The following is a 25,469-nucleotide window of genomic DNA, read 5'->3' as shown; positions in this document are numbered from 1 at the left end:
GAGCTGTTGTTCAGCATCTTAGCTGTAGAGGGCAGTGTCACTGGCCTTCATATGTGGGATCCGAACTGGGGCCCTCTGGTGTCCCAAGCCAGCTCTTAACCAACGCGCCACTCGGCCGGCCCATGCTGCATTTTTTTATTGTTCACATTGCTGTTTTGAACTTTTATTTTTGTATTGTCAGGGAAAAGCAAATAAGTATTTATTTTGTAGATAGCATATTTTCAATTTAAAAGAAAAAGGGGTGCAATTATAGGGTCCAAAATTACGTAGGAACACTATCATGTTAGAATCAAATAATGAGAGGCTCTGTCTTTCAGTAAAGGCAGAGTTAGATGACTCAGACCATCCTTGCTCCTGAAGGCAACTTAAAAAAAAAAACTGGCCACAACATTTTAATAATCTTAAAAGCATCAAAAAGCTAACAAGACTCAAAGAAGTTGCCTGGCCAGCGAGCCCAGCATTGGGAGGCACTTCTGTAGTGATAGAGCTGGCCAAGCAGGGAGAGGCCGCTGAGAAGCAGAGCAGAACCTCTGAGAGCCTTGAGCAGGTCAAGGAACAGAGCTTAGAGCACAGAGCTGGGAAACCAACCCCGACTAGGGACTGGGAAATCCAAGGCACTTACTAAGAGTAAGTGTGAACCAGAAGCAAACTGGCCTTTCACAGCATCTATACTCTGGCTTTGAACAATCTGGGTAAGCCACAAAGTCTGAAGCCTTAACATTGGCCTAAGGTGATCCTGGATGGCTAGTGTCCCAGATGCCAGGAAGAAGCTAACTGAACTACTAACTGAAAGATGACATCATTGTAGGCCTCAAGTAATTTCTAAAGGTAGTGTTTCAAACAAATGTCCATCTTACAATAAAAAACACACAAGGTGACAGGACCACATAAATACACACACACACACACACACACACACACACACACACACAGTGCCAAAAAAACATACACGTTTTAAGAAAGGAAAACTATATTAAAATTGTAATAATATATACTGATAACAAAAGATGAACACAAGTCACGTCTGACTTCTGCAATTACAAGAGGTGCTCAAAGTGGTTGCCATCAGCATCCAGACCCTTCTGATTATGGCGAACTACTGCTTGAGCAACGTTGACCAAAGTGTCCACTTGTATACATGTTTTTGGCACCCCCAAGGGGAAAAGGCTAGAAGAGAATGCTGGCCTCTGCACATTGACCCCCTCCCTGCCTGTCCCATCCCTTCCACGCACAACTCACGCCCCAGGTGACCCTGGAAAATCTTGATTGCACTTTTCTTTCTACCGTCATGCCTTTGTTCTAAGGGTTCCCAGATCTTACTGGGGCCCCCCAGGCTGGATGCCATTTCCTGTAAGAAGGCTTCCCTACTCCCTTCAGCCAGAACACATCTCTTTCTCCCCTATTATCTTTATCTCTTGGTACCCTTTTGTCCCTCTGCCTTGTATTTTGAGCTGTTGTATTCCTGCCTCTATCCCCTCTGGACCAAGAGCCCATGCTGTTTTCACCTTGTACTTCCTCTGCTCAGTGCTGGGCACTTTGGAGGACGACCACAGGGGAGCAGTAGACAGGCTTGCTCACCAAAACTCCTGTCAACATCCTACCACTGTTATCTTGACCTGGGTTCTAAAGGCCAAGGGAACACTCAAGGTACCCACTTCCACCCAAGCCCTCCCATAAGTGGACATAGGAAGACTTATTACACTAGTGCTTACATTTTCAATGTGCTCAATTTTTCCCAGCAGCTGTAAAGAGCAGGCATCATTAGCCCCATTTGATAGGTGAGAGACTGAGGGCTTAGGGAGTGGGTAGCCCAGTGGTTCTCAAGCCCGGATACACTTTGGAATTACCTGAGCTTTTAAAAATTAAGTCCAAATCACTGGGGGTATTGCCCAGGTGGTTATTTTTTAAAGCTCTCTAGGAGATTCTAATATGTCACCATGGGACAAGTTCAAGGCCCACAGCCAGTGGGAAGCAGAGCCAATTCTAGAATTCCAGATCTTAAGGTAGTGCTCTTCCTTTTATTCCAAGAAGAATTTGGGAGGTTCCTGGACCGTTGACTGCTTGGGGTCCCACAAGCTGGAAGACAGTGTTGTAAGAGTGGGGTCCACAGTCTTGGATTCTGTGAGGCCAACCTCTCCCCTCCTAGTCCTTCCCTGACTCCAGAACTCTGGCCCAGACAGTGAAGGCCCAGGGGACAACGGGCGACTCAGATGCTTCCTGTTTTCTTGGCCACAGTGACGGGGGGATGGAAGCAGCCTGGGCCCTGGAAAGTGGAGAAGGCTGAGCTTTGGGCCCAGCCCCCCCTGAGATGCAGGAGGAGTGAGTTAGGCGGAGCCCCACGGGGTGGTTTACTGGCCTCAGTGAGTGGAATGGGGCTGGTTTGTTGGGTGACCAGGTCAGCAACGGGAGGGAGGATGGGGAGCCAGCTTTTTTTGAAATGCAGAGGCTTTCTGAGTCCTCAGGGGTTGAAGGAGAGGCCTGCAGTTCAACCTGGATGTTTGGTTCAGGCCAAGCTGGCAAACTGGGCGGTTGTTTGGGTCAGAGGGAGGGGCTCTATGCTGGAGGCAAAGGATCTGTTACGTTGTCCAAGCCCTGCCATGAAGTACCGCGTAACCCTGAGCAAGCCTCTGCTCCTCTCTGAGCCCCTACTTCCTCTCCTATGAGACAGGAAGGGGTTGGCATAAACAGCTCCGAGAAGCCCTGGGATTATAAGAAAAACCATAACCTCTCCCAGCCTTACAGAGCACAGTGCAGCCTCTAGGGTACTTTTCATTTACATGATTTTGATTTCAAGCCAGACAATAACCCTAAAAGTTAGTCAGGGAAACTACTATAATCACCCTGTAGACATTAATGATCAGGGAGACTAAGAAAGGTGCTGGCCAAGGGTATGTGGCAATGTGGACCTGGACACTCTTGGTGGCCCAATTGCTTATTCCCTTCCTTGAAGGGCAGCAATTTAGAGATGTTTATGAAAAATTGTGCATGCTTGAATCTTGGCCTCAATCATCTCCCTGCTGGGGTCGCACTCAGGAAATGATCCTAAATTCAGAAAAGTCTTGTTGGACAGGAAGATGGTCACTAAATGAATTTCGAATTAATGAAAAGTTAAACACAGTACAGACATTCAGCAATAGGAAAATGTAGATTGTACAATGAGTATTAGCTACCTATTTCTGAATAACAAAGTATCTTCAAAATTAGTGGCTTAACAAGCATTTGTTATGATCTCCCAGTTTCTGTGGGTCAGGGAGCCAGGTACCTCTTGGCTGGGTGCCTCTGCTGAGGGTCTCTCAGGAGGCTACAATCTAGGTGTGGGCTGGGGCTGCACTCATCTCAAAATGTGACTGGGCGAGGGTCCACTTCCAAGTTCACTCACATGGCTGCTTCAGTCTCGGGTCCTTGTTGGCTCTTGAGAGAGATATCAGTTCCTCAACTTGTGGGCTCCTCTACAGAGCACCCACAACGTGGCCGCTGGCTTCCCTCAGAGCAAGTGAGCAACCTGCAAGCACACAGTCCTTCTGTAACCTGATCTTAGAAGTGACCTCCCTCATTTTTGCTGTATAGTCAATCATTCCTCGGTGTCTTCAGGGGATTAGTTTCAAGATCCTTGAGGATACCAAAATCCAAGGTTGCTCAAGTCCCTTATATAAAATGGCATAGAACAATGCATATAGTCAGCCCTCTGCATCTGTGGATTCCCAGCCGCGGATTAAAAATATCGTTGAATCCATCAATTTGGAACCCTCTAATAAGGAGGGCCAACTGTATTCTATTCATTAAAAGTGAGTCACTACATCTAGCCCAGGTTCAAGGGGAGGGGATTACATAAGCCAGTAGGTGGGGGCTGCAGGGAAAGTAAAAGTTTCCTCAACCCTCTTAGGGTCCCTGGCTGGATCAAAAAATTAAACTGAAAAAGACAGATTAACAGGAGAAAGGCATACAAATTTATTGAATATAAGTTTTACGTGACACAAAAGCCTACATAATTAAATGAAGACCTGAAGAAGCAGTTAGATTTAAGTATTTTGAGGCTAGGTTTGATGAAGAGTAGGAGGTCATGTAGAAATATGAGGTCACAGAACCAGGCGAGTGTGTATAATAAACTGGGAGAAACCTAGCAAGGACTGTTTTTTTTTTTTAAGATTTTTATTGGGGTATTGGGGGGAAGGGAACAGTGCTGGGGAACTGGGGGAAGGGGAACAGACAAGTTGCTGTTGTTTTGTTCTTCAGTCTAGTTGTGGAGGACGTTGCTTCACTGGCCCAAGTTGGCACCATCATTGCGCTCTTCCCGGGCGAGGCAGGTCACTGGCTTCTGGACGGTCGCTCACTGCAGCTGCTGGCCGCTCACTGCGGCTGCTGGCCGCTCACGCTGACTGCTGGCTACACACGCTGACTGCTGGCTACACACGGTAGCCCATGGCAACCCACTGCCACAGGGGCTGCAGCCTACGCCGTCGCCGGCGACTCGTGTCAACCCAGCTCCAGGTCGAGCTGTTGTTCAGCATCTTAGCTGTGGAGGGCAGTGTCACTGGCCCTCATATGTGGGATCCGAACCGGGGCCCTCTGGCGTCCCAAGCCAGTTCTTAACCATCGCGCCACTCGGCTGGCCCTAGCAAGGGCTGTTTGTTCAGATTCTTCTCAGTGCTCTTTTGTCTTCAGAGATAAGGGTGCTCCTTTCCTGCTGGTACAGGGAGGGTGCGTCTCACAGGAGGGGTTTATCACCTGATTCAGGAGAGAAGGGCCGGAGAAGATCAGAGTGACCTTCTTTCTTCTGCTGTTTTCTCAAATCCCTTCAATTTAAAATACTCACTATGGGGCCGGCCAAGTGGCGTGTTGGTTAGGAGTTGGCTTGGGACTCCAGCTCTGAGCAGCAGGGCCCTGGTTCGGATCCCACATGAGGGCCAGTGATGCTGCGCCCTCTACAGCTAAGATAGTGAACAACAGCTCAACCTGAAGCTGGGCTGCTGTGAGTCCCCGGCGATGGCGTAGGCTGCAGCCCCTGCTGCAGTGAGCTGCTGTAAGCTACCGTGTGTAGCTGGCAGTCAGCATGAGCGGCCAGCAGCCGGTGTGAGCTGCCGTGAGCGGCTGTCCAATGGCCAGCCAGCGACTGCCTCACCCGGGAAGAGTGCAATGATCACAATACCAACATGGGCCAGTGAAGTGGCGTCCTCTACAACTAGACTGAAGAACAAAAGGACAGCAACTTGTCTGTTTCACTGCCTGATTCCCAAATAATAAATAAATAACTAGATAAATAAAATAAAATACTCACTATGCCAACATGCCCTATTTCAGGGTATTGTGTCCTGATCCCTATCTAGACCACTGGGAGCCATCTTAGAAACTGCCTATCCTATAGCACATGTGAAATGTTTATAATCTTAAGTGAAATGAAGACAACAGGATGATCACTTCTGAGTAAGAATACAATAGGAAAAAAAGATGGGAAGAAATTTGTTAAAAACACATGTACAACCCTAAAAATCAAATGGGGTCTAAATGACAAAGCACCTTTATAAATTGGGTCTTTTGCTCTTCCACACATGTATTCACTTATGCATCATTTCCCCCCCAATTATGTATCCTCCAAACTTCGGTAACTACTTTTCTGGCCTGGAGGCCAAGGGGCTGGGTAGGAAGGAGTCCAGGCCCCACCTTCTGTCCTTGAGCCTGTGAAGCAATAGGAAGCTACAAATTCTCACACTGGGACAGGCTCAGGGAACGTAGTCCAGGCAAATCCTAACCACCACTTATCTCATTGCATATTCCTGGGTTTATTGGAGGCCTAGGAGTTGGCTTTGGGGTGATCCTGCGGGCAGCATTGTTTGGGAGGATTTGGTTGCAGATGGAGTGGCAAGGAGTGGAGAGACAAAGGAAGTGACCCAGAGAGAAAGAGGAAAGCAGCTGACATGGTGGGAAAACACCTGAAATTTGAAGTCTGGGTCTGCCAGTCAGTGAGTGTGCAACCCATTCATGCCTCAGTTTCCTCATCCATAGAATGGGATGAAAATAAATACTATTGTCCTTCCTCATTCAACAAGGTGAAATGAGATTGATTATGCACAGCAATACATGCTATAAACTGTAAAGCTCTGGACCAGTGTTGGTTTCTTCAGGGATTAACTAGAGCAAATATACCCACTTCTCGCCATTGAGCTCCCCGGTAGGAGTCAAGCCCTTCTCCAACCACCAGCAAGCAGGGGCCTTGTTGGCTCCCACATCCTGAGCCACGGTTCCAGTCTCATCGCCAACAAGTTATGTTAGTTAAATGTTGATGTTGAATATGCTTCGGTTAGTAAGAATGAAGTTACCCTTAATGAAAAATGATTGACAATATCTATCAAAATCACAATTGACTCGATAATTCCACTTTTAGGACTAGACACATATACACACATACACACACACACACACACACACACACGGATATGAAATTACATATACTGGCATTTTCATTGCAGCATTCTTTTGTGAGAGCAAAGCATTGTAAAGAAAACGGTGTCCATCCACAGGGGACTGCTTAGATCAGTTATGGAACAGCCGTACAATGGAATGCTGTGAAGCCATTAAAATGGATGAGGCAGTGCTGGGTGCACGGATCCAGAAAGCTCTCCAACATATATTTAAAAATGATAAAAAGCAAGTTGCCAAACAATATCACCTATCTATCTCCACTAATGTAGAAAGTCAAGCCAAAATACCTGATTTGTATGAAAATACTGAGGAAATACAGGAAATGACTCCGCCAGTTGTCAGAAGTGGCCATTTGGGGAAGGGAAGGTGAGGAGAAGGGATAAGGGCCTTACCCTTTTTCATTCAATATACTTCAGTAACGGTTGCCATTCCTTTCTTCTTTTATTCTTGTCTGTTTTCTCTTCTCTTCTCTCCTCTCCTCTCTCCCGTTTGTTTTCTTTTTGTTGTTGTTGTTGTTGAAGAGTCTGTGGAAGAATGGCTTAAGACCACTCGGTGGCCTGAGCAGTGCAGACTTCAGGAGGGAACCGCTGAACAGGCACGGAGGCCACCTGCATGCCTCCAGACCAGTCTGCGACCTCGGATTGAGTAGCAGTAAATTTAGGAGGTGAAGAGGTCCATTCGCCCTGAAATTCCTCCTCAGTCACAGCCTATCATCAGAAGCCTGCTCTTCCTTTTCAGTCTCTTCAGGATCTCTGTAGAAGTAGCGATCAGGGGTGACCCCATCGCCGGTGCTCATGGGAGATGGTGCCACGTATGCGCAGAGCTTCTGGGGTCAGCATGCACCACCTCAGACCTGACGAATGAGTTCCCTTGTTGCACGGGGTTGATAATGTCCACTTAGTGCAGAGGAGAGTCTGAGTTACACAGCACAATGGGCGGCAGGTTAACATAAGATGCCTCTGTGATAGGTGGTGAGCCCGGGGATCAGCAACCACCGGTAGTCACGTCTCCTGGAAGCCAGCCTGGAGCTGGTCAGTGCAGGTTACAGGAGGGAAGCACTAGCAATAGGAGTGGCTTCAGGGCAGCAGCAAGCTTCAGCACAGCCACTGGCTGCTATTCCTGGAGGATATGACACTGATATTAGCTAGGTTTTCTATGGCAACTATAGCACTGCTGCCAGCAGAAACTTCTCCCAGGTTCTCTTCAGATTGATGATGTGAATGCCCTCACTTTTCCTCTTGCAGACAGGCTGTTCCACTTGGAAGTCAAGGTTGATGCCACCTAAGTGGATTCCTGTTGCAATAAATTTGGGACATCCTCCTACCTCATTTTCAGGACCTCAAGGGCTCCAGTCTCTGTGAAAGTTTCCTTTTGAGTTATGATGGGAAAACAGAAAAACGCTTTATGGACAACCTCTCTCGGTAGCACAAAAAGGGGTTGCCATTTTTTTTGTGATGTAAATATATTCATATACTTTCTGGATAATTTTTTAAACTTAAAATTTATATATATATATTTAATTTTAATATATTTTAATTTTATATTTTAAATTTATAGTTATATGTGTATTTTTTTAGTTATAGCTGAATTTTATATAATTATATAAAAGTTTTCATCCCTAAGTTTCAGAAAACTTCTGAGATCATCATTGGGCCCATGGACACTTATTCCTTAGGATGGAGTCGCCTCTCTGTAAAAGGACCCAGGCCCCCCTCTTCCAAGATAGCGCCTCTTTCCAGATGAGGTGCTCTGTGTATCTCTGAGTTTGTCAGACCAGGGCCCCAGAACTCCTAGTCTGCTCCCTGCCCAGGGATGTTCCCTTGAGTGTGTTCTCACGCCATCTGTGTAGGGATGATGGCAAAACAAACAAAAAACCCTTCATTCATTCCTTCCTTAAACAAATAGTATTTCCCTGGACAAAGTGACAGGGATTCAATGGTGAATAACAACAGACAAGATTAGAACCTAGTAAGGTGACAAACTCTAATCAAACAGCCTCCTGAATAAAAGTGAAATGAGGTCTGTGATAGATGCTCTGTAAAACAGTCCCAGAGAATGTCCTGGGGAGAGAAAAGCTGAGGAGACATTTCCCCATTTTCGCTGAGACTGTTCCCCTCTCCCCCTATCTTCATCCTTTCCACCTTTCACGAACTGGAACCTGAAGACTTGTCTGGGGTCTTCAGCATCCACCCTGTGGGCTCCCCATGGGTGGAGATGAAGGGAGAAAATGCAAGGCTGGACCCAGGAAATCACCAGCAGATGAGCTCAGACCAAACAGCCCTGGTGGGGATGTGCCATCCAGGGGAACAGACTGGCTCCAGACCTGTGGCCATCATCTCTTGTTCATAGGCGCCAGACTTGGGCTATCCAAGGCCACAATTCTAAGACCCATCCCCTACCCAACCTAAGCACTCAGGGGTCCTGGGCAGCAAGGCTACTGCTGAGTGGGCTCTTTTGGTTTGGAATAGATGGTTTCACTACCAACGCCAGTGTCTGGACCAAGAATTCTTCATGTGTGTGTGTGTGTGTGAGTGTGTGAGTGAGAGTATGTACACTGCATATTATACACAGGTCCATACTCCGTGGATAGGGTGTCAATTCATTCCAGATTTACTGGAACAGCCTCAATGTTCACATATTTGGATACCACAAACTATTGAAATATCCTGAAAATTCCAATATGATTATTTATGTAGCACTCCTTCAGTCTTGTTCCAAAAAAAGGATTTGAGAACCAGCTTGCAGAATCGTATATACTTCAGAGGATTTAAAAATAACAGACAAGGGAATCGGGGAGAAGGGCGAATACGATGACGCATAGAAATGCATAATTCAAGCGCTGTGCGCATGCTGGAAGCATACCACCAATGTATCCCGGAACTTCCAAGCAGTCAGGCCTAAGGTGGCACAGATTCCTGCCTTTGACACCTGAAGAAATTTCCCTAAAAAGTCCTCAGAGAGACTCAGTGTGACTTCAAGTTAGAAAGGAACTAATTCATGTTCCGTATCTTAACAATGGTTTGTTTGCATAAATGACTGCATTTGTCAAAACTCACAGAATAGTACACTTAAGATTTGTGCATTTCACTGTCAGCAAACTTTACCTAAAAAAGAAAAGAATTATAAACAAACGCCTGCTGAAGTGTTTAGGTGTGAAGTGAACGGACACTCACAGCTTACTTTGAAATGCATGGAAAAGTAAGATGAGTTGCTGGGTGGAAGGAGGAATAGAGGAATCGACATGCGATAAAGCAAGTGTCGTGAAACAGTCTCTTGTGGTGGGCATGGGGTGCAGATGGTAGGATTGTCTGAACTTCATCTGTGTTTGAACATTTTCAGAATAAAAAGGTGGAGGCTCTGAGAAATGAAGTGCACTTTGGAAGTTACCATCAGCACCCAGAGGATAAAAGGCCCTGAGTTTTGTTCACAGAGCTCTGACTTCAGCAGGGACAGAGAGGCCTGGCTCCTGCAAAGCCCACAGCATGGCAGGATTTTGGCCTCTCCACGACAGAGCATTCAGATCTTGGAAACCCCTTGTCAGGCCATCAAAGAGCAGCTTCCCTCGGAGGCACTGTGCCTTGCCCAGAGTGCCCTTAAAAGGGGCAGAGTTGGATTTCAGCCTTGACAATATGATGGCATTGATGACAGGAATCGTTTATCGGGGCTTTTCTCTCTGCTGGCACCGCATTAAGCATTTACATGTCACTTAATGACACAGATACTATTGTCATTCCCATTTATACGTGAAAAATGACTCGGAAAAGTTCAGTAACTTGTATGTAACACTCAGCTGGCAAATGCTTAGCTGTGATTCAAAGTTCTGTTTGACGCCAGAGGCTTCAATCCCAACCCCGCCCTCTTCTGCTCCACAACCTGCTGTCCCCATCCCTTCCACTTTCTTTCCCACCCCCTCTCCCAAAGGCCTGTCACAGGCTTGTCTCTGTTCTGGCCTCAGAAGAGAGCTCAGGAGAAAGTCTGACCCAGACCCAGAGTGCTCCTTATAAACCAAGCACCCCACCCCCGCCCCTGTACTTCTCCCCAGAACACTGCTCTGACTGACTTCCCTGCCTACCACGAAATTATTATAACGTAGACTCTTGAAAACAGCCTGTTGCCTCTTTAATAGAATCCCGGAGCTAAGGAAGTCTTCAGGCAGTGGTAGCCAGGTTCCTTAGTTTTCACGGAGGAGGAAATGAAAGCCCAGAGAGGGGCAGCGGCTGGCTCATGTCACACAGTGTGCCAGGACTGAGCCTTGTCTCCTGGAGCTTGTCCCCTTAGCTCAGGGCTGGGCAGGGCTGAGTTAGGATGCAGGACTGTTAGGAGGGTGTTGGTAGGTGGTGGATGGGGCCTAGAGAGGCCCCTAGGGATAGAAAGACTAACTCCTAAGACCAGAGAAGAGAATGGCTGGGCCCTGCAGTATTATCCGGAAGGACTCTGAAAGAATGATTCTCATGTCATAGATGGGGAGCCTCAGAGCCAGAGAGGAAGGGCCTGTCACTGAATCGCACAGCCAGTTCCTGGCTACATGGAGGCAGAAATCCTTTCTCCTGAATCCCCAGGGTCCTTCCCACTTTGCCCTGGATTAGCTCTGAAGGATCCTGAGACACAGAGCAGGCTAGGGTGGCCCAGGGAATCCCTGAGCTGCACCTCCTCGGTATCCATATCCACCGCACCCTCCCACCCCCTCCCATGCCTGGGACCCATCAGTGCTCCCAGGACCCAAGACCAGACCTTTGGCCTTTTACCAAGTCCCTTCCTAAAAGTCACAGAGCTTGGGCTATGGCCTGGGCCCTAAAGGAGCTATTGGGAGAGACACCCCACCTCTGCAGCCCCTGCAGTGCAGTAGGAGGAGAAAGTTACAGGGGACCAAGAGCTAACTCACCCCAACACACCTGCTGTTCAGCCAGGCCTGGCACCCAGGGGCTTCAGACCCCTGCCCAAGGGTAGGGTCCTGCCCTGGTTGCTCCAAGCCTCAGGGCCCAAGCAGCCCCTGGAGTGTGTGTGTGTGGGGGGGGGGAGGGAGTCTATGGGGGGCGCAGTAACCCAGCTGTGAGGCCCTCAGCCCTCCAGCCAGAGCCAGGCTTAGAGCCATGGGAGGAGAACAGGGTCCGTCAGTGCAGGCTGGGTCCACAGACAGACCCTAAGGAGCCCGGGCCATGCCAGGCCAGTCAGCAGGCCCTCCAACACAAACACTGGGCCCCTGGCTCTGCGGGAAGGGGGCATTTTTCAGAGGTGACATCAGCTCTTAAAGTTTTACATTTCCTGCCTACCTCAGCCCAGAGAGCAGTCCACAGAGCCCATGAGCCTGGAAGGGCAGGCACCGGCCCCAGTGCAAGTGGCACATCACTGGCCGTGCATAGGAGAGGTGGCTGTGATGGTAGCTATAGAGCGGCCTGCTCACCCGGAGGACACAGCTCTGCCTCTGCCAGAGGAGAGGAGACCTCTGAGGTCCCCAGACACACCTCGGGGCCTTTGCTCATGTTCCCCTCTCTCAGCTCCCCTGCCTTTCCTGCTCCGTGCCGTCTAGCAAATGTATCGTGCCCAGTGTCCCCTCCCCTGTGCAGCCAGCCCCACCTCCCAGAGCCTCCACAGTGTCCTGTCAATCTTTTTACTAGAGGTCTGATCACTCTGAACCATGTTTAGAACCACCCACCTTTCCCTTTCTCCTCTCTCCTTCCTCTGTTGGACTAGAGCTCCTGGAGGGCACAGGCCAAGTCCCACTTCTCTCTGGTCCCCAGGGCCTCTTGTAGCGCTTGGTGGGGACTCAGAAAGTGTTTGTGGAGGAAAGGATGGAGAACAGACAATGGGGAGATAGCGCTACTCAGCATCCCCCACCCCTTCACCAGGTACTTGCTAAGGGACCAGCCCTGGCATCCACTCTGAGAAGCAGTTTCTGCCCCATGAACATGCCTGGGGAGCCTCGGAGTCTAGAGGGAGACAGCCTTAGCTACCTTACCACAGACTTTGACAGTGACGTCAAGGAACCAGCCCAGCCCCCAGCTGAGCCTCTGGGGGTTAGGAGGAGGGGGAAAGCCAGCGGGAAAGCAGCCCCTGCCTGTGTCCAGGCACCTGCCCCCAGGCCTCCCTCAGCAAATCTCTGGACATTTGCGGGGTGGCAAGGTCTGGAGTTGCTCAGACAGGAAATGGCAGAGGAGCTCAAAATGGGTCCAGTAGTGGTGCCAGCCTCAGAGCAGGGCCTCCTCCAGGCTGGCATGAGGTGCAGAGGGGTCACTTCTGTCTGCACAGCAGAACAAACCTGCCCTCGCTGGGGGCCTGGAAATCCACACCCTCCCACTACACCAAGGCTGAGGCTGCTTTGGCTGCAGGGGATGCTGGGAGGGTTACAGAAATCAATATGTGAAAACACCCAATAAGTGTTAGCCATTTTTAGGATAATCATTGTGTTATTTAGATTCTACCCACATGACTAAGCGCCAGCTAAGTGCTGAGAATGCTGGGTGAGCAAGGCAGGCCCTGCCTCCCAGGGGCCTACAAAGTGGGCAGAGGACACAGACAAATAAACAGGTGACGTGGAGTACAGGGCTGGAAGGGTAAACCCTAACCTGGCCTGGGAGGTGGGTGGGTCAGGGAAGGCTTCCTGGAGGAGGTGCTGCTGCCCAAAGAAGACCTGAAGGATGAGTAGAAAGAAATCAACTACAAAAGGGTAAACCCCTCCCAGTTGAGAGAACCACAAGGAGGGTTCAGCTAAAGGCAAGAAGGATGCAGGTTGAGTGAGGTGAATGGAGCTGCAAGAGGGGACACTGCAGTGAAGGAAGCCCCAGCAGGGGACCTGGGCAGCCAGGGTGGAGAGAAGGAGGTGCTGCGCCTCCAGGAAGCGTGTGTTCCAACAGGTAGTCCTGGTTAAACGCGTGAGCGAGTGAAGACATGAATGAAGGGTCCTAAGAGAGGAGGGCGAGGTGGAAAAACCAACTTTCCCTTCTACAGCGAATTCTCTCTGGCAGCAGGGAGGGGTAGACACAGAGACAGGCGCCCACATATGCTGATCCCCACTCTGTCATCCGTACCTCAAGCTTAGCAGGCTAAGATGTGGCACATCCAGCCCAGAAAGAGCCAGGGGGCCTGGGGGACTGCCCGTCTGCCCTGGGAGAGGGCTGACTGTCTGCCTCAGGCCCAGGGCCAGCTGCCAGGCTGCTGACTGGGGCCCCACTGGCCAGCTCAGCATTCCTGCCCGCCTCACTAAAGGGGACTATTGAAGCTCTTTGTGGGGGGTGGGGGGTGAGGCCACTGATCACACCCCCAACTAGAACCTTCAGCTGGACTGTGGGCCCTGCTCTCAGGGGGCAGCACAAGCCCTGGGTGTCAGTCTGAGAGTGGCCACCAGCTGCTGCTCTGGGGGTGTCTGGGACCGAGGACAATCTAGGTAAGTAAGCTGGCTAGGCTGGCATCAGAGAGGGGATCCCAGTGGGAGGGAATCACCCTGACCCTCCGGACTGGAGGCCCTGAAATGGAGACCCTGCTCACGGTCCCCGGCATGGGGTGCCCTCTGCACGTACCACGGTATGTAGGTGGGGTGCCGCAGGTGCTCTGTGGCCGTCCTGCCTCCCCCACCAGACTGGAGCTTCCTAAGGCAGAGGTGGTTTTCCCATTAGACTGGGGCCTCTCACAGGGTACGGGCTGGGCCTCCCCCATCACACGGAGCGAGGGTGGTTTGGAGCCTTTCCCATCAGGCCTGGCGCTGCCCCAGCCCAGCGTTCACCCCCTCCTTACTGTTTCACACAGGGGTCGTATCTGGCGCCCAGCATCAGCCTCTGCTGGTGGGTCCCCGCAGAACCAGCGCTTCTCTAGATAAAGCGCCCCCACTTCATCCTGTCCTCCTCCCTTCCTGGCCTTTGGCCCAAGCTGGGATCTGGCCCCCTGGTCCTGGCTGTGTGGGCCTATGCCTGTCAGGTGTGCTTTTCCAGGAATGGGGGAGGGCTGGGTGCCATGAAGCCAGTGCCGGTTGTCACCCTTTGGTGGATGCTACTGCTGGTACCCAGGCTGGGGGCCACCAGGAAGATATTCCCAGAAGAGGCCTCCTTCTACTACGGAACATTCCCACTTGGTAGGTCCATTCCTCTGTTGGTCTGTCTGTCTGTCTGTCAGCTTGTCCACCTTGGCTGGCTCACCAAGGAGTTTGATGTTTTAGCTTCCTGACAGGTGAAATGTGGAAAATAACTCCATGTAGTTGTTCTAAAACAGAAGTTCCTAACAGACTTTTTGAAGTTACTGTACCGGGAGTACGCTACTCAGAGCTAACATTGTCCAAAATAATGTTTTTAATGTATTTTGCCTTCCCCCTTCCTGCCCCACATGCACCCATTCCTAGGGAGACAGGGGCAAGCAACTGGGTACGGGACTTGTCCTGTGGCCCCAGACCACAGTCCCAGCGCTGGTGAGAAGTTTTGGGGGGGTGGGCAGGCCAGAGCCCAGCTTGGGGTCTCTGCTTGCAGGCTTCTCCTGGGGTGTGGGCAGTTCTGCCTTCCAGACAGAGGGCGCCTGGGACCAGGATGGGAAAGGGGCCAGCATCTGGGACGCCTTCACGCACAGTGGGAAGGGGAAGGTGCTTGGGGATGAAACAGCAGATGTGGCCTGTAATGGCTACTACAAGGTCCAGGTGAGTGAAGGGGTACGTGTGTGTGTGTGAGCATGCACCTGGCTGAGAGGTGGGCAGTAGCATACTGGGGAGCCCAGGTGACAATGTCAATTCAGTGCTCTGCTCAACACCCCCACCAATGGGTACAGGGCCAGTGGGGACTAGGGGCATATGCAGAAGGTGGATGTAGGAAGAAAGGAAAGCAGGGCCCTCCTTGAGCCAGGGCCTTGGTCCAAGTGATGAGTAGCCAAAGGGCTGATGCCATAGCCCCGGGGCCTACAGGCTATAGTGGCCTGAACTCCAGGTACCTGCATGTGAATGGGCCCCCAGTGGAGGGGGTGGGACCTGCTCATCCTCAATCTCTCTGCTCAGCACCCGCTTTCCTCTCTGGGTTGACTTCTTGGGGGATTCATCACCCAAGTGTATTAGGAACACCCTGATGGACGTCTCAAAGTGCCCTCATATCCTGTATTTTATTTGACTCTTGGAGTATTCCCAGGAGGAAGTTGGGGCAGGTGGTACTGCACCTATTGTAGAGATGAGGAAACAGCTGCTCCCTCCCCCACCAGGAGTATGGACAGGAGTGAGCCTTGGCCTGGGGGCCCCTACTGTGACCTCCACCTGCCCACCCCAGGGCCCCAGTTGACCCTGCCCCGCCTCCCTTACTCTCTGCACAGGAGGACATCATTCTGCTCAGGGAGCTGCACGTGAACCATTACCGATTCTCCCTGTCTTGGCCCCGGATCCTACCCACTGGCATCCGAAGTGAGTTAGGGCAGCCCCTTCCCAGCCTAAGCGTGGCCCCTTTTGGCCACTTGGCTTTGCGGGGACATCACGAGTCCTGGGGAGGGAGTCCATGGACACAGTTTCTTTGGGCAGCAGCTCTCACAGGCCCTGCAGGCAGCTGGGCTCCCAGGAGAACCTGAACCACCTCTCTGAGTGAGACCGGGTGCTGGTGGGCGGAGGTGCCTTCAGGCCTACAAACGCTGCATTTCAGAAGGCCAAGGCCATGGCCCTTTCTTGTCAAGGCCCCTTTTATCTCACCTTCAGCTGACCAAGTGAACCAGGAGGGAATCAAATTCTACAGCGACTTCATCGATGCCCTTCTGAAGAGCAATGTCACCCCCATTGTGACCTTGCACCACTGGGATCTCCCGCAGGTGAGGGCTGTGCAGGAGGGAGCCTGATCTGGGGACCTGGGGTAGCCAAGGTGGGGGCAAAGGCTGGGTGGGGTCTGGACCGAAAAATGGGAGGGAGTGAAGAAGAAATCTACTCACCTGTGGCAGGGCGGTCATGCTAGTGTCACTGATGTTTGTAATAAGCGATAAGTGCAGATTTTGGTGTTTTCCAAAACATTGGCCCTAAAAACAACACATCAAACTACAAAGAAAGAAACAGCTTTTGAGTGAGATCTGAGGACATGGCATAATTAACAAGTTTGCTTAGACTTTTTTGCCTGTTTGTTTGAGCCAGCCCCATATGCGCTTGTATATGAACCCCAGCCCCTCCCCAAGCGATTTCCACTAAATCTCAACATGTTTAAGAATATCACTGTTAAACATTACTATTCGAGTGATTTTTTTTCATTCATTCAACAAAGCCCCATGGGGATCATGGCTCAGCCGGGACAGGAGCCGTGTATGTAACTCTGTAACACAAGGTGACGGGAGGTCAGAGGATAGAGACATGGCTTCAGGGAGCTGTTGGGGAGAAGATGGAGTCCTATCAGCACTTTGAAAGGTTGACGCATGAAGTGGGATGAAGGGGTGTTCTATCTCAAGGGAGCAAGGCAAGGAGGCAGGGAGGGGCTGGGCAAGTGATTGGGTTAGAGTTTGAGGCGCAGGCAGGAGTGGGAAGGATAAAGTTTGTACACATAACTTGGAAGCCCTCAACTGCTTAGCTAAGGGGACGGGTTTGCTCTGTGAGAAGGGGACTCAGCAGAGGCCTCTAAGCTGGGCTAGGGGCATAGCGCAGGCTTTAGAGAGATGAACTAACTGGAAGCCACCCCCCCGTTTCTCCCTTAGTTAATTGCTTTCACTAACCTACTACTTTAGCATCCCCTCAAGCCCACCAAGGAGAGCGTGGTTGGTAATACTGATGGAATGATGAATCTTGGGAAGATCCGCCCTCGTAAGGGGATGCCTTTGGGTGAGAGAGAGCCCTCTGCTGAAGAAAGCAGAACCCACTCTCATAACAGAGGTTTCTGACATCTATACGGCCCCCAAAATCCTAACAAAGCTTCCATGCCCAGTCTCATATCTTATTTCTTCAAAACTTATATTCAAGATTGTTTTCCCATTACCAGACCTCTTTCCCTTGACACATTTTCTTAAATATTCAATCTGTCAAGTTCCTCCGTCTTGTCTGCATAAGGTATGTCACACAGCTCATCTCCACATTTATGTTGTTTCATGGTTCGTCACGGCCACCATCTTCAAGTCTTAACGCCCAAGACCCTGCATCTTTGCTCTCCTTTCCCCTAAACATCCTCTGTCGCTGTAACCATCCATCTTTCTGCCACAAACTTGGCCAATCGGCTCCGAAGGTCTTTTCTGCTTCTCTCTCCACTTGTGTGTTCACAGCTGCTCCAGGTCAAGTATGGTGGCTGGCAGAATGTGAGCATGGCCAACTACTTCAGTGATTACGCCAATCTGTGCTTTGAGGCCTTTGGGGACCGGGTGAAGCACTGGGTTACGTTCAGTGACCCTCGGGTGAGCAGGGCCCCTCTCCAGGTGGGAAAGCCCACTCCCCAGACCAGAGTGCACACTGCCAGTTCTCACGGCTCCTGTGGTCCCCACTTGCCATCCCTGTAGACAATGGCAGAAAAAGGCTATGAGACGGGTCGCCACGCCCCAGGCCTGAAACTCCGCGGCACGGGTCTGTACAAAGCGGCACACCACATCATTAAGGTGAGGTGGGCCCTTCTGGGAGGGAGGGCTGGGTTCAATGTGGAGTGATGAGCCTGTGTCAGCCCAGCCTACCCCAGGGGGCTAAGCCCGAGCTCAGTGCTTGGCCACTCCAAACCAGCATATTCCAAAGCACTTTTGCACTGTCCACTTTCCTTCCATAAGGATTTATGAGGAAATGTCCTGCCATCCCGGGCTGTGCTAGACACTGCAGCTAAGACAGCGCTGTGGCTGCGATCTAGAACTTACAATCTAGCCAAGGGATGGAGCTCATGCCTGTGAAAACTTGTTATCTATAGGTCTAAACTGTCTTGTGTGGAATGGTGACAGGAGGAATGGGGATGACAGTGAGCTAGGGGCTGAAACCTTCAGTGAATGAGCAGTAACTGGAGGTTGGTGAAGGACAGCAGTAAGACGGAGTTAGGAGTGCTTGTCTGATAGCATGGACTTCAAGAGACCTGAGGCTTTTGAAGAAGGGAGGAGAAATAGTTTGGAAGCAGCAATAAGAGCAAGGCAAACACTTCCCTAAGGGATGTTCGGTGGAAGAAAACAAAAACGGCCTGTGCTGGAAAGAGCGGCACTGGACGTGGTCTCAAGGAGCAGCCAGGCTCAGTGAGGGCACACAAGTGAGGAAGACATTCAGAGATGGCAAAGGTGACTCACCATGAGTTACAAGTCTACTGGAAAGGCTTGAGAAGGGAGGGAGGGAATTGGGCCACATTACAGGACATATATGAGGATATGGGGGACGATGACTGGGGAATAGGGATGCGAGGCATGATGGGAGGCCCCAGTGGACTCTGAGCAGAACGTGGACAATCTGATCAAGAAGGAAGGCAAGGGGCCACTGGGTGACCTACCAGACCCCCAAATTCCTGTTAAGGAGAAAACTTGCTCTTTCTAAATTTGGCTTGTGGTTTATTAAACTCTGAATTAAAAGGCAGATCTCTGAAGACATCAGTCGGTCACTGGTAGAGAATATGGGGAGAAAACAGGCTGGCACATTCTGAATCCCATTTCTCTAGATTTTCCAGATGCTTGGTGTTTTCCTAACTTCCTGAGCTCATTTTTGTACTGCCTAGTTACTGCAGAGGACAACCAGAAACACAGCAAGAAAGTTCAGCAAAAATCTTAGAAATAAGAAATAACACAAAGTGGTGGTTTATTAGTTTATGCCAGACTTAAACCAATTTTCCTCTACCGTGCAAAGAAAATAAGTGCATCTGTAGGTTAAAGGATAGGAGGCTACAGATTGGGACAATCAAGGCTGCGCTTATGAAAATGACAGGACTTCAACTGGATCTCTAGAGTTAGGCAGGAAAGGGAGACTGAAAGGGAGGAGAGAACTGGGCAGGGCAGGCAGCTCTGATTAACTCCTTCCTCTCTCAGGCCCACGCCCAAGCCTGGCATTCTTACCACCACACATGGCGCAGCAAGCAGCAAGGTGAGCTTTACCACCACGGGTGCTGAGAGCAGACAAGTACCCAGAGGAGCGAGGTCATCCCTACCTGCCATCCCCTTCTCTTTCTTTCCTTGTAAGGGCTCGTGGGGATTTCATTAAACTGCGACTGGGGGGAACCTGTGGACATTAGTAACCCCAAGGACATAGAAGCTGCTGAGAGATACCTACAATTCTGCCTGGGCTGGTTTGCCAACCCCATTTATGCTGGTGACTACCCCCAAGTTATGAAGGAGCATATCGGTGAGCCAAGTCCCATTTCTAAACTCCAGTCTCCACAGCAACAGTACTGAACTCAAATGAAATGACCAAAAGGCAGGGGGATGGATGAACACACTGGGCTTGGGTGAGGCACTCAAGGCATAACTAGCCCCCAAGGAATTGAGAACTAGTTATTTGAGTGCCAGGGGGTGGGGGTGGGGGAGAATGGAAAGCGACACCAAAACAAATCTCTCGGCATGGAAACTGAGTTCAGAACCCAGGACAAAAACTGAGCAATTGTCTGGGCTGCTTGCTTTTGTGTTCTGCTGTCCTGGTTCCTCCTCCCCACTCCACTCCAATTTAACTGCAGAGAAGTAGGAGAGAGAAGTCAAAGACACAGTCGTGGCAGTGGCAGTTCTATCGCTGGTTCATTCTGTCATTTAAGAAATACTTTCCAAGCTCTGGTTTCCAGCGTCAGAGAAGAGAATAAAGACAGGTAGAGCTCACAAGGCTGTATCAGTTTGGATGTTTTTAAGCACCACATAACAGAAAATTCCAACTAAAATCGCTTGAATAGTAGGGAATTTATCATCTCACCTGAGTTCAGAAAAGGATGACCCAGGACTAGTTAATCCAGCCCTCAGGGATGTCTTTAAGGACCCAGGCTCATTCCATCTTTCCGCTCTGGCACCTTCAGTTAGCTCACTAACCACTTCCTATGGGAACAAGGTAGCTGCAGCAGCTCCAGGCATCACATCCTCACACAGCAACACCCAGAGGCAGAAAAAAGGAAACAGCTTTGTCATATCTGTTTTTTAAAAACAAGGGAAATCTTCCCAGGAAACAGCTTCCCCATGAAGCTGCCTTCCCTTTGTGCTTCAAGGGACAAAAAAATGTCACATGCCCTGGAGCGCCCTAGGCCATCTAGACTAGGGCCTCAGAGGCTGGGGAGGGTCCGGGCTCCCATAAAGGATATAGCCTCTTGGAAGAGGGTGAGGAAGAGGGCAAAGAAGGAGCTAGGCATGGGACTACTGGGCAGGCAACCAGCAGTGTCTGGCTTTAGGAATCTAAACACATCTCTGTGTGATTGAGACGTATCAGCCCGCACCCCGCTATAAAAAAAAAAAAAGGGAGACAGGATGACATTGAAATAGGTTACAACCTCACACAACAAGGGTATCTTGGATGTTTGACTAAGAGAGACCTGTCAACGGCTCGAAACGCCCCCTTTCTAAAGCACCGTTTAACCAGACATCTGGGGTAGGAGCAGCAACTTCTGACTCCAACTCTTCACTCACCAGTGACTGCACAAGGTGCTTCATCTCTTTGGGTGTCTGTCTTATCATCTGAAAATGAAGGATTAGACAAAATAATCTCTAAAAATATGTTGGCAATAAGCAGTTCTGTGACACATCTATACACATAACACGCAGAATCTTGAGGATTTCTCTAGATGCACAAGGAAAAAGCCCTCATGACCAGACAGTGGCTTGTTCCTGCAGGCACATCCTATCATTCAAATGGGCATGTACTCCCTTGGGACCCTCAGAGGCCACTGCAGGCGTCAGGACTGCACTAAAAAGACAAGTTGCTTATTTGTCATAAAGCATAGGCTTAAGGCCCCCAGACCCCACCAACTCCAACTTTGTGATAACGCGAATGGAAACTGGGCTGAGTTTTTTACTTCGTACAGCGTGGAAAGAAGGATCCTCTAAGCAGTTGATCTTTTCTTTAGTAGTGAAAGCATCTGCTTGAAATGTTGTTCTCAGATTACTGTCAGGCATCTCAAGCACCTGTTTAGTCACAATAAATATATGAACAAAAGTAACTCTAGGCCAGTGCTGACCAATAGAACTTTTGGTGATGATGGAGATGTGATGCATAATACGTATATACATATATAGATATGACATATACAGATATATAATGTATGTCTGTGCTGTCCAATATGACAGTCTGTAGTCATTTGTGTCTATTTAAATTTAAATTAGAAGTTTAAAGAATTAAAAATTCAGTCCTTTTGTGTAACTGAGTTAAAGATGCAGTCACACTAGTTATATTCTAATAACCATGTGTGGTAAGTGGCTACTGTATGAAGACAGTACAGTGACAGTAAGTTGTGTGATTTTTCTCGTTACTAAATGTAGCTGAAAGTAATAACATGCTAATATTTTAAAGGTATTTAATAATACAAACTTTTCACTCATTTAATCTAAACCAATAGCCTCTGGGGAAACATGTTTAATGGTTATAGTTTATCTCAATTCATAAAAATGTTACTTTTCTTCATTTAAACTTTTTTTTTTGTATAGGTTAGATAAGGACATGCATGTTTCAAAATTTATAAAGTCCAAGAAAGTACAAAGTGGAGTGAAGCTTCTGTCCCCCCACCTCCACCCCCTGCCCACCACGCCCATCCTCGCCAGGAGGAAGCATACTCCGGGACACGGATTGTGCGTGTGCGAGCGAAAACACGGCCACTAGGTGGTACTTACTATATGCAACGCTCTGCATCTTTGTTTCACTTAAACATATATCTTGGCATTCTTCCCATATTGGTATGCGAAGTGCTGCCTCGTTCCTTCAAATGGCTGCACAGTGTTGTATTGCTGGATAGCCCATCATTTATATAACCATTTAGACGATAGACATTTAGATTATTTCTAACCTTCTGATAGTCTACAATGAAGACCCTTGTACATATATCCTTTTACATGTGTAAAATACAGGATAAACAGATTTAGAATTGGTCAGTGAAAGGACATAGGCTGTTACAATTTTGAAAGCTAGGACACATTTCCCAACACAGATGTGTACCAGCTTACACTTACAATGCACGAATGCATCGCGTAAACCATACCCCCACCCCCCCAGCCCCGCAACCCACTGGCCTTCCAGGTTCCCTTCCCAGGGGCAACCAAAATTACCAATTTTTGATATTAGGAATAAAATAGGAATCCAACTCTTACTTTTTTCCAGATATCCACATACCACTTATTGAATAATCTGTGAAAGTATTACTTTTAAGCAATGTAAACTTAAAATTTCTGCATAGTCTTCAAATGTCAAAATTCCAGTTTGAAAAGCTAAGGTTACATTTTCCATACAAATGAATCACAAAGCCCAGGATTTGGATAACAGGTTTTATGTCAACACGCCAGTATCATCATGGTACATAAAATGACTGTTAAGTAAAACTTTGTTAAATTCTGTTTTTCTCTCTCAACAGGAAGGAAGAGTGCAGAGCAAGGCCTGGAGATGTCGAGGTTACCAGTGTTCTCACTCCAGGAAAAGAGCTACATTAAAGGCACATCTGATTTCTTGGGATTGGGTCACTTTACAACTCGGTACATCACAGGAAAGAACTACCCCTCCCGCCAGGGGCCCAGCTACCAGAACGATCGTGACTTAATAGAACTGGTTGACCCAAACTGGCCTGATCTGGGGTCTAAGTGGCTATATTCTGTGCCATGGGGATTCAGGAGGCTCCTCAACTTTGCTCAGGTGATTATCAAAATTAAGCTATTTAAAAGGCAATTTTGACCTGAATTCATGGTCTTAGAGCTTAAGCACAGGTACTTACATTGTAAAGTCAATGAAACAAAACAAATCCAGTTACTCATACTTCAGAGGGCACTAGATATAGACCTTACAGACTAATGCCTACTGTGACTAACCATTTCAATGTATACAACTGTAGGTAAAAAGTCTTACCCCACATTTAATTATTTTGCTGCCCTTCTCACCTTTAAAGGAATATGTGGGAAAGAGTAAGGCCTGAAATACATTTTCTCTACGATGCTAATTTATTGAGAAAAACATTCTTTCATATGAACTTGCCTCCTGCCTACATTCATCTCTAAATAAACGTGTGAACTGGCATCTACCAAACACACCTCGAATAGAATATGACAGGCTTGAACATGTGTGACTCCATGTGTCTCAGACTCAGAAACCCACCTACGTTGGAAGTTTTAAGATATTCGCTATTATGACTCACTTTCAGACTCAATACGGCGATCCTCCCATATATGTGATGGAAAACGGAGCATCTCAAAAATCACACTGTACTCAATTATGTGACAAGTGGAGAATTCAATACCTTAAAGGGTATATAAACGAAATGCTAAAAGGTAAGATACAAACCAAGACTGTCTTCACATACTTTTCTATTTAACTTGGACAAAATCTGTTAATACACATGACTGACAAAAACTTGTTTCTAAAATGTCATAAATGAAAACACTTAAGATTATCTTCACAATATAATTTTCCAAGAAAATGAAATATATTAAACATGGCATAAAATGTCTTTGCAGCTATAAAAGATGGTGCTAACATAAAAGGGTATACTTCCTGGTCTCTGTTGGATAAGTTTGAATGGGAGAAAGGATACGCAGATAGATATGGATTCTACTATGTTGAATTTAACAACAGAAATAAGCCACGCTATCCAAAGGCTTCAGTTCATTATTATAAGAAGATTGTCACTGCCAATGGGTTTCCCAATCCAAGAGAGGTACGACTGATTAATTACCCATGTCACTCATTCTGGATTTTAGAAGAACTAGGCAGCTGGGGTGCAGAGTTTGGCAAGCACCTCTCCTCTCACCTCCAGGAAAGAGGAGAGGTGTGGGTGGGAGCATGGCCTTTTGTCTTCCCCGAACTCACACAACCTCTTTGCTCATTTGCTTAGAAGGGGTAAGCACACCTTAAAATTCAGTCCTAACATGCACAATATTAAGGGCAGACTAGGGCTATGCAGGAGTCCTGTTTGCTTTAGGTTATAATCATCAACTAAGACTTTTAGTTAAATGTTATTCTAAATGTTGTATCGCAAGGCAAACAAATACCGCCTATTCTTCAACATACGTGAAGTTAAGTAAATAAAAAGTACAAGGACCATATAATTTTCATTTCTTTTCCGACCAAAAGGCAGTCATACAAATGCACTGGTTCCAAACTGAGATTTAAAATAACCAAACTTAATAATCCTTTAAAAGCTACCAACATTTTCAATGACCTACACATTTTTCTATCAGCTCTCTGTGTTGCTGTACCTAATGGCAGGAAATACAAATTGTATTTGGAATGTCCTAACAAAAATAGTTTTTAAAAAGCAAGCTCACTTGTTTACCAACATTCTTTTAGGGTGAGCCCAGTGGGACCATACACAGAAGCAGTGACTGATGGCTATCAGGCATTCACTAGTTTTGCATTATTAGAAAAGCACTAGATTATAAGCTCCTCAAGAATAAAGACTATGTTTTGAGCCCCTCATAATGACGCACATAGATGTTCAATAAATATTAACTATTTTAACCTACAAGCAGATTAAAAAATTTTTTCTCCCACATTCTTCCAAAAATAAGTTCAAACAGCAAAAAAATTAGTGTAAGACAACATTACTTATCAAGTGGTTTTTTCTTAGGTGAAAAGTTGGTACTTTGAAGCCTTGGAAACTTGTTCTATCAACAGCCAGATGCTTGCTGCAGGTGAGTATATTTTAATTATTCCCTTCGATAATTAAACCACATAATTATATGATATTACCAAAATTTCAAAATGTGGATCTAGGGCCGGCCAAGTGGCTCAGGTGGTTAAGAGCTCGCTCAAGAGTGTGAGCTCTGAGCAACAGCGGTTCAATGCCTGGCCCAAGCTGAGCTGCCGCTGAGCTGCCCAACAGGCGGCAGGATGGCTCAGCTTAAAAAAAAAAAAAATGTGGATCTACCCTAAGTCAAGATTCTAAAACCATGATTAAAAATGAATTTCTTGGGCCGGCCGAGTGGCGCGATGGTTGAGAACTCGCTTGGGATGCCGGAGGGCCCCGGTTCGGATCCCACATATGAGGGCCAGTGACACTGCCCTCCACAGCTGGGATGCTGAACGGCGG

General features: G+C 48.3%; 1 protein-coding gene across 3 annotated transcripts in view; it reads left to right on the top strand.

Moving 5' to 3' along the window:
- The first annotated feature begins 13,716 nt into the window (after positions 1-13,716).
- The window catches only part of LCTL (lactase like), a 13,675-nt gene continuing 1,922 nt past the window's right edge, over positions 13,717-25,469 (top strand). The window contains exons 1-13 of one of the 3 annotated variants that reach the window (XM_019647261.1): positions 13,717-13,798; positions 14,340-14,479; positions 14,868-15,031; positions 15,688-15,775; positions 16,061-16,170; positions 17,593-17,721; positions 17,824-17,919; positions 19,306-19,360; positions 19,457-19,618; positions 22,806-23,080; positions 23,583-23,709; positions 23,896-24,095; positions 25,008-25,071. In XM_019647261.1, the coding sequence (XP_019502806.1) occupies positions 14,362-14,479; positions 14,868-15,031; positions 15,688-15,775; positions 16,061-16,170; positions 17,593-17,721; positions 17,824-17,919; positions 19,306-19,360; positions 19,457-19,618; positions 22,806-23,080; positions 23,583-23,709; positions 23,896-24,095; positions 25,008-25,071 (1,588 nt within the window). In that variant the 5' untranslated portion in view covers positions 13,717-13,798; positions 14,340-14,361. Of the gene's footprint in view, positions 13,799-14,339; positions 14,480-14,867; positions 15,032-15,687; positions 15,776-16,060; positions 16,171-17,592; positions 17,722-17,823; positions 17,920-19,305; positions 19,361-19,456; positions 19,619-22,805; positions 23,081-23,582; positions 23,710-23,895; positions 24,096-25,007; positions 25,072-25,469 lie in introns of those variants that run through there. The other 2 variants (XM_019647262.1, XM_019647263.1) reach the window with 2 other exon arrangements.

The sequence above is a fragment of the Hipposideros armiger genome, unplaced genomic scaffold (genome assembly GCF_001890085.2).
Source record: "Hipposideros armiger isolate ML-2016 unplaced genomic scaffold, ASM189008v1 scaffold_110, whole genome shotgun sequence".
Classification (NCBI taxonomy): Eukaryota; Metazoa; Chordata; class Mammalia; order Chiroptera; family Hipposideridae; genus Hipposideros; species Hipposideros armiger.
This window is presented reverse-complemented; position numbering and strand designations above follow the sequence as displayed.